We start from the raw sequence: 9,606 nt of genomic DNA, 5'->3' as shown, positions 1-9,606 counted from the left end.
AACAGTGAGAGGCCCGCATACTGCAAAAAAAAAAAAAAAAAAAAATTTCCCTCTAACTATTTAGATAACTATCTAACAGGACAGGGACTTGTAAATCGATAGGGAGTAAAGAACCTGGTTATCTCGGCTATAAACTAGGTATGTAACCACTGGTAAGCTGGTTAAAATCCCTGAATCCTGTCTCGTATGTTGAATGGTAAGTGACTTTAAGGTCTTTTCCTCTATGATTTGCTTCTGCATTTCTCTGTTTATACACAATACATGTCAGAGTGGTAACTACTGTTTGCAACAGAAAAAAACAAGCAATAAATTCATTAATTTGGATTCTATTTACAGATGTAGAAATCTACTGTTGCCTTTTTTAGTATGACTTTGCAAAGTTTAAAAAGTACAGAAAAACACAAACAATAATACAATAAACACTCATATTTTGACCATATAGAATTAGCTGTCATCATTTTGTCTAGTCCTTTTAGTTGACCCTTGAACAATGAGTTTGAACTGCATGGGTCAACTTATACATAGATTTTTTTCAAGAGTAAATACCACAGTACTACACGATTCACGGTTGGCTGAATGCTCGGATGTGGAACTACAGATGTGGAACCCCTTATATGGAGGGCCAACTATGTTATATGTTATATTTTCTATTGCATGGAGGGTCAGCAGCTCTAACCCCTGCATTGTTCAAGGGCCAACTGTAATTTAAAACATATATACTGTATATATGATCTTCCTTAAAAAAAAAAAAAGCATTACAGATAAAACTAAACTCTCAAGAGGTTTGGTGAGGCATCCTTTATACTTTTTACATACATATTTATCTACAAACAATATATTGTATTTTTTTAAAAAGTACTATAGTTATTATCCTACAACTTTTTTCATTCAATATGTTTTTGAGACCCATCTGTGTTATATACAAATCTAGTTATTTCCTTTTAACTTTTCCACAGCATTTAGATTACAATTAAGTTGCTTGGTATACAATTAAGTTGCTTCTAGTTTTCAATACACCAAAAATGCTACAACATCCTTATTCTTATGCACATGTGTAAGCATCTCTAGGGTAGTAGCTTTCAAATATTTTTGACTATGACTCACAGTAAGAAATATATTTTCTTCACAATCCTACAGAGGCATGCATATTTATATGTGTATGCATACAAGCAGAAATAACAGTGGCATGAAGTACCTTATCATGTGTGATGCACGTGGGTACCTTCTATATGATTTAATTTTTAAAATGCTAGTTACAAGTGATTTTACATCCTACTAAACCTGTAGCTTGAAAAACAATGCTCTAGATAGACTTAAAAGTACTATTGCTAGAAAGCAGTTATGCATGTCTTCAACTGCTGTGTAATTGTGTAAGAACCCTCCTCCCTCCCCACAAATGACCATCTGGGTTGGTACAGAATTCTAGTTTTACCTTTATTTTCCGTCAGCATTTTAAGCTAATATGCCTCCTTTTTGTCTTCTTTCTGATGAAAAGTGTGTTGTCAATCTATTCTTCCTCTTTTCTATCTGATAGTGTGAGATTTACTCTTTGCCCTAGATACTTTTTAAGTTGCATCATGATATATTTAGATATAGTTATCTTATTTTCCATTTCTAGTATACAGTGGGCTTTTTCACTCTGAAGACTCCTGTCTTTCTTCAATTCTGGAAAATTCTCAGCTATTATCTCTGAACAATGCTCTTTTCTTCTCAGATGTATGTTAGAATTTTTCATTTATCCTCCATATTTTTTAACCTGTAAATTTATTTTCCCCATATCTTTATCTCTTTGCATTCTGAGGGAATCTCTTTAGTTTTGCCTTGCAATTCACTAATTCTTTCTCCAGCTCTACCAATGCTTACCATTTAGTCCATCTATTTAGTTTTTATTTCAATGACCATATATTTTATTTCCCATATTTCCAAATGGTTCTTTTACATATACAGTATACTTAAAAAATAATCTCCTTTTCTTGTTTCATGGATGCTAATATTTTATCTCTTTGGACATTTTAAACATACCTATTTTAAAGTCTCTTTCAGTCAGATTCTACATTTACCTCTGATTCTTCAGGTGTGAATGCTGCCAGTTGTTGGGACTTATGCTGCCTTCATGGTCCTAAATGTCTTCGTGTGTTCTGACTGTTTGAAATCATACTTTTCGTGGAATTTACTCCTGGGTGCTCCTCTACACTGGCTGCTTTCCTCATTGCTCTGGCTCTGACCTATGGGTTTCACAGCTCTAAACCCAGTTGTTATTAACACAATTCCAGGCCCTGTGAGTTATTAGCCTGCTTCCCAGCATTGTGCAGGTCCCTGTTTCTGTCCCCCAAAAGAGCTCAGCGCCCACTCTCTGCCATGCATGGGACATGTTTAATTCCCATCCTGTCAGGATTAGAATCCCTGGCCCCAGTGCTCATGTCCAATTCCAGATCCCAGTGGGCTTCAGCTTTTGCTTATTTTGTGACTTCTCTTGTAATTTCTGACCAATAGATGAAAATATATATGCTGGTGGTGCATGTTACATGGGGGTTACTTTCTACAGTCTAAGGCAAAAATCACAAACAGTCAAAATTATTCTTTAAAAAACCCCACTAAACTGACCATAAAGTATAGTAAACACTGTCCAACAGTTAGTTTTTTTCCTCCATCACTGAAAGAGATTGGGTTTGGCCAGATGTAGATGGGTTACGTTTAGAGGCAATGCTGAAAAAACAACAACTTATATTTAAACAGAATAAAACTTGGCACAGTGAGAGGTTTCCTCTATGACAGATCTAAAGGAACTGAGCCAAACTGAGGTAACAGCAGATTGATATCTCACACTCCTTCTGAGAGGATGGTGAGAACTATGTATATAATTTAAATTATTTCTCTTTATCTCTCTCATGCTTTTTCTTTTTCCTAGTAAAGGCAGCTAAATTTGCATTAAATTAAATGTACATATAATGCAAGTCCGCTCTACATATGCAAACCTACAAATACCAATAAATTACACACCCTGAAAAAAAAATGTTTTCACAGTCTTAATATATTAGAACATGTTTTCATTTTTTTTTATGGAATGTCAATTTTATGATCAGGAGAGGCACCATTAACTTTCTAAAAAAAGTAGCAAGGAAATGATTTGCAAAAGTAAAATACAACATATAACATAATGGTTAAGAGCACGGGTTCAAATTCTGGTTCTTAAATTTGTTGACCTTACACTTGGCTTCTCAACTTCCTCATTTGTAACATGGAAATAATATTACCTACCCCATGGGGTTTTGTCAGAACTAAACAAGAAAATATATGTAAAGCACTTGTCACAGTGTTTGGCACAGTTCCATGGCATTAGCTGTAATTGCTGCTATTAGGAGTATGGTACTAGATTAAAGGGAATACTTATCCTTGGAAGAAATAATTCCCAAATTACTGAAATAACTGGCAAAGAGTTTTCTTTCCTATTGCTAATGAGATGCATCTTTCTATTTTAGATTCTCGATGAACTGGTTTTAGATAGACAGACAAACTGATACACAGCAGGACTTCTTGACAAGTACCCCTACATTCAGAAGATTTTTTTGAAATGCCATGTTTTTCTACTCACATGTCTATGCAGCCCTCAGAACAGTCACAAGAATCAGTAAACATGTTGGAAAAGCTGTTTAAATAATATGCTCGTGGCCACATAGTCTTTCTGTACTTAAACTGTGGAAGCTTTCTATTGTCAATTTCATTACAGAAAGAAATGGGCACTGATTCCACTCCATTGCTAATATCCGTATCAGAAACAATTTCTTCTTGCCTTGGGTAATTCCGAGTCAACTGAACATAGGTATTGAAAGAAAAGTTATCTGTAAATAGAAAGTTACACTCTGTCTCAAGCAGGTAACGAAAAACTTCCTCCATGTTTCGCAGACTCCTTCCACAAGGGGTTTTATAACTCACGTGGAGTGCTGAAGAATGAGAGTTTGTCTTTGCATGTCGTCTTTGGAAGTGGCATTTGATTGGTAGCTGCAGAGGGTTTTCTCCCTTGAAGGTAAGTGGCATTTTCATCAGACAGGCACTAGAGCAGTCATGCTTTTGGTAAGATAAATTTGAAGATGATTCTTTTTCTCTAAAGTCTGCAACTTTATTTTCCAGAGGGGGAATTTCCTTATTTTCTGTAGATCTGTTTAAAATTAATTATTTATTAGTATCTCAAATGTATAGCACAATCCCCATTTTTTAAAAAACACTGCACACTAAGGTGGTATTTAACTCCTATTAGCTTCTTCTTAGACAACACTAAAATAAGCCAGACTCTGAAATCAACATCTTACTATGTTCTGCAGCCACATAAAGTTACACCTGAAGGGTTGTTTTTTTTCTGGACATCAAATATGTGGTGTTTTTTCCAGCACCACTTCTTCAACTGGGTGTCCAATAATTCAGTTCAATTCTGACACTATCGACCTAGAGTCAGCAACAGATTCCACAAGTTAAAGGGCTCAGTCCCATAAGACTGCCCCCATGCCAGATGCCAAATGCAGTTTCCAGGTCACCCACACTCTTGACAACCCCTTTCTCTCGGATAATGTGCTGGAAAGATTCAGAACTCAGGAAAGCATTTTAATTACTATTACCAGTTTATAATAAAAGATACACTCAGGAACAGCCAAATGGAAGAGATGCATGGGGCAAGGTAGGTAAGAAGGGGCATGGAGTTTCCATGCCCTCTCCAAATGCACCACCCTTCCAGCACCTCAAACTGTCCATCAACCAGGAAGCTCCAGGAGCCCTGTTGTTTAAAGTTTTTTATGGAGGGTTAACTGCTTAAGCATGAATGATTAAATCATTGGCCACTGGTGATTATCTCCACCTGCAGCCCTTCTCCCTGCCCTGGAGGTTGGGAGGTAGGGCTGAAAGTTTTAGGCTTCTAACCAAGGTTGTCTTTCTGGCGTCCAAACCCCATCCTTAAGTTAACTAGGAGCGCCTCACCAAGTCATCTCATTTGCATGCCAAAGACATTCCTACCACTCAGGAGATTCCAAAGGTTTTAGAAGCTGTGTGCTGGGGACCCAGACAAAGCAAATATCTTTATTATATCACAGTCTAATTTCAGAGTATTCCAGAAAGCTGTGATTACAGTGGTAACTTTTTGCTACATCTACACCAATAGCACCTAGCAAATTTAGAGTTCATGTAGGACATGAGTTCAATAAAGACCTGAGGAAGGTTATGTCTTCAGACAAACTTGGTTCAAGCAAAAAACAGTAAAGGCTAGGTAAAAAAATAATTAAGAATCCTTTATGCTGTTTTTTCTTTTTACCTTCAACAACTGTACCAAGTGAACTTTCCCCATAATATGTAACCCACCTGGTCTCATACACATCTGAAAATGGTAAACTACAGGAGAAAATGGAGAGGTTATTGACTTTAAGAAAAAAACTCTGTGAAGATTCCATGTGTTCCAAACTCAGGTTTTAAACTTTCACACACACAAAAAAACCTGTTTTGTGTTACCTAATATTTTCAATCTATCTCTAGGTATCTGTTATTTATTATAAAAGTAATATAGGTATTTTAGAAAAATTTTTATACTCACTATATAAAGCAGCACTGTCCAACAGAACTTTCTGCATTGATGGAAATGTTCTATATCTGTGCTGTCCAGTGGCATAGCCACTAGCCACATGCGGCTACTGAACACCTTTAAATGTGGCTACTGTGACCAAAGAACTGAATTTTAAATTTCATTTTAAGTAATTCAAATTTAACTAACCACATGTAGCTAGTTGGTACCATACTGAATGCACAGATATGAGGTGCCCCATCCTTTTTTCAGCTGTATAGTAATCCTCTACATAAATCCCACAATTTATATAACTAGTCTTCTATTGTTTTCAATCTTTTGCTATTACAAATCATGATGTAATAAAAAACCTCATATATAATAATTTCATACATGTGAAGATATCCCAGAAACCGGAATGCTAGGTCACAGGGTAAATGGATTAGTAATTTTGTTAAGATTGCCTAATTGCTCTCCATGGGGTCGGCCTCTCCAGCAATTTATGTGAGCGCCTGCTTTCACAGAGGCTCTTGATGCTTCCGGATTTCTGATAATCTAGTAGGTGAAAGGATGTCCTATAATTTATAAATCTTTTAATGTTGGAAATATTTGTTTCCTATTTTTCTGTGTTACTACTTTGATGAATATCCTCATACATAAGTCCTTGACCAAATTTCTTTCTTTCTTTTTTTTTTTTGCAGTAAGCGGGCCTCTCACTGTTGTGGCCTCTCCTGCTGCGGAGCCTGTGCTCCGGACGTGCAGGCTCAGCGGCCATGGCTCACGGGCCCAGCCTCTCTGCGGCATGTGGGATCTTCCCGGCCCGGGGCATGAACCCGTGTCCCCTGCATCGGCAGGCGGACTCTCAACCACTGTGCCACAAGGGAAGCCCTGCAAATTTCTGATTACTACCTTAAGATACATTCCTTTAAGAGGAATTACTTGGTCAAGGGGAATATACATTAAGAATAACTTCTTATTAAAAAACTTTCAAACATACACTTAAGAGTATTCTTTTCTCATAAAGACTGATATACTGGAACCTCATGTACTTGTAAGAACTCCAGAACTCCCAGCACATAATGACTCTGTCCAACCGTCTGCGCTGCGTGATAACCAAACTCTAGCAAGGCTTCTAGCAGCATAAGGACATGCATGTCCCTAGGATAAGCCCAGCCTCTCAAAAAAATGCCTCCTTGAGAAAGCTCAAGGCTGTTTCTTCTAGCCAACACCTAAAGACAAGCCCCTGACCTTTCTTAGAACATTTACTAAGAAGGTCTTAAAATTATGAATCTTTTCTGGGTCTCTCTGAGATGTATATGTTTCTATAACTCAGGAATATTTTTCTCAAAAACCTGAAAGCCATTCTTTTGAAAGGTAATCATCAGGAAGGACAGGGTCTCTGTCCTCCAGTCTCTGTGGGAGGACAGAATCCTAACTTGATGACTGCCAGCCAGAACACACAGCTGGCCTCATGGGCATTCACAGTGATTAACCTTCACTAAGTTTTCACTTGAGCCCCAGCTTGTACTCCCTTCCTTACTCCCGCATTGCCCTTTAAAACGCCAGTCACCTCAGCACAAATCGCGATGGAGCTCAGCTCGTATTCCTACTGTCAGTAGTTAGTGAATAAAACCTGTTTTCACCACTACAGCTAATGTCTGGCTTTATGTTTGACACTTATTACCAGGTTTTAATAATTATCAATATTTTGCCTATTTTATTTAATCTATTCTCCACCCCTCTTGCCCCACCCTGAAACACTGGAGTATTTTAAAGCAAACACTTATCTGAAATAATTCAGTATGTATTTCTAACAAATAAGTCTTTTTAAAAATACATAATCTCAATGGCTCATCTTCACATTTCCCCGATTGTCTTAAAATCTGTTTGAATCAGAATCAAACAACCCCTACACTCTGTATTTGATTCAGGTGTCTTTTATGTCTCTAACCTTATGTAGTGCTCCCTCCCTCTTCATTAATGACATTTATTGGTTAAAGTTAAATAAATTGTGTCACTTGTCCTATAGTAGTTCCCACATTCTGGAATCTGGCTGATGCCTTCCATGTGGTGTTGTCATTTAACTCACCCCTTCCATTCCTGGCAAAGCAGCAGTCAGTTCTAGAAGCCTGATTTGATTCAGGTTCAATTTTGGTGGGGGGTCAGGGGAGATAATTCACATGTGGTGCTATGAATTTCCTATTGCATCACATAAGGAGACAAACAATGTCTGATTGTTCACATTTAGCGATGCTTAGATTTATAAGTGGGTTTGGGTGTTTCCATCCATTTTAAAGCTCCTCACTTTCAGTTAACAGTTTTGGCATTCACTCATGATCGTTGTCTAGACCAGTGCTACGTTCAGGTGTGGTGGTGCCAGTTCCCAGTGGTTTTTTAACAATTCATGGTAAGTACAAAAATTCAAAGTGCAAAAGTTTAGAAACTTTTACAGCAATTTAACATTGCTGCAACATTTTATGCATTTTACAAGAGCATCACTCCTCAATAAGTTAGAAGTTTAAAACAAAACACCTGTTCTGACCACAATTCATTTGAGACCACTGGGCTAAGGCCACTGTTTCTTTGGGGTGTGGTGGGGTGGGGGTAGTAGTTGTAAAAATAACAATCTTCTAATTCTATCATTCCTACTGCATTTTCCGGCTAGAGTGCTTTCATAAAGAAATTCATCAATTCTTGGGTTATCCTAAAATACAGTTAGTATAAGCAGGCGGATAAATGCTTGATTCTTTTCTTTAATTACTAATATTCAGAATGATGAGTTGTATCTTAGCAACTACCAAAGTGACAGATTTTTTTTTGCTTTACAATGGTGTGTTAGTTTCTGCTGTATAACAAAGTGAATCAGCTATACATATACATATATCCCCATATATGTATATATATATGTATATATGTATATATCCCCATATATCCCCATATATATCCCCTCCCTCTTGCGTCTCCCTCCCAACCTCCCTATCCCACCCCTCTAGGTGGTCACAAAGCAGCAGCTGATCTCCCTGTGCTATGCAGCTGCTTCCCACTAGCTATCTATTTTACATTTTGTAGTGTATGTATGTCCATGCCGCTCTCTCACTTCGTCCCAGCTTACCCTTCTCCCTCCCCCTGTCTTCAGGTCCATTCTCTATGGCTGTGTCTTTATTCCTGTCCTGCCCCTAGGTTCATCAGAATCTTTTTTTTTTTAATTCCATATATATGTGTTGGCATACAGTTTTTTTTTTTTTTTTTTTTGATAGCTTTTTTGCTTTCTGTCACAAGATATCTCAGGTCTGGAATCAGCCATTTCTCTAAGGGACTACGGTTCCATTTAATGAGAAATGGCATTTACAGACTACGATCATGGTACTAGGAGGTACACATATTTTAATCAATAAAAGATGCCAAACTGCTTTCCAAAAAGGCTGGACCAATTTATACTCTCATAGCACGGATGAATGCTCATCTACCTGAATATTATTTTAAAATTTTTCATCAATTGGATAGGTGAAAAATATTTTATTACCTTAATTTTTTTCTCTAAATAATAAGGAGTTTGAACATAATTTCATGTTTATTGATTTTTTTTTTTTTCCTTTTGGCTAACTGTCTATTCATATGCTTTGTCCATTTTCCTATTGGGGGCTTGTTCATTCGTTCGTTCATTCATTCATTCATTCTTCCATCAACGATTTCTTGAGTGCCTGCTATGTGCCAGGTGCTACGGAAAAAAAGATGAGAGCTCTGTGATCTCAAGGAGCTTACATTCTAGGCAGTGAACTAAGTATTTATAATAAAGTATAAACAATATTATGAATAATGCCATGACACATAATGTTATAGAAAGATATCTAATATTTATTATTTTTCTGTTTTTTAGGGTTCTAATTTTATAATTAATTTTTCTATGGTTTGAGAGTCCAGTTTCATCTGGAATTTATTTTGACGTAACACGAAGATCTAACTTAAATTCTCCAAATGATATCCAATTGTTCCAGAGTCTTTTACTGAATACCTCCTTCTTTCACCTTCTGACTTTTGACTTACTAGCTTAATCATATCTCAAGTTC

General features: G+C 36.9%; 1 protein-coding gene across 6 annotated transcripts in view; it reads right to left on the bottom strand.

Annotated features, from left to right (window-relative positions):
- SETDB2 (SET domain bifurcated histone lysine methyltransferase 2) overlaps positions 1 to 9,606 on the bottom strand; it is an 81,409-nt gene that overhangs the window by 49,671 nt on the left and 22,132 nt on the right. For all 6 annotated transcript variants that reach the window (XM_027116310.1, XM_027116308.1, XM_027116307.1 and 3 more), the window contains one exon: positions 3,593 to 4,156. In XM_027116310.1, coding sequence (XP_026972111.1) covers positions 3,593 to 4,156 — 564 coding nt within the window. The remainder of the gene's footprint in view (positions 1 to 3,592; positions 4,157 to 9,606) is intronic.

Source organism: Aethalodelphis obliquidens, unplaced genomic scaffold (genome assembly GCF_003676395.1).
Source record: "Aethalodelphis obliquidens isolate GAN/ISIS:26980383/991018 unplaced genomic scaffold, ASM367639v1 scaffold16, whole genome shotgun sequence".
NCBI lineage: Eukaryota > Metazoa > Chordata > Mammalia > Artiodactyla > Delphinidae > Aethalodelphis > Aethalodelphis obliquidens.
This window is presented reverse-complemented; position numbering and strand designations above follow the sequence as displayed.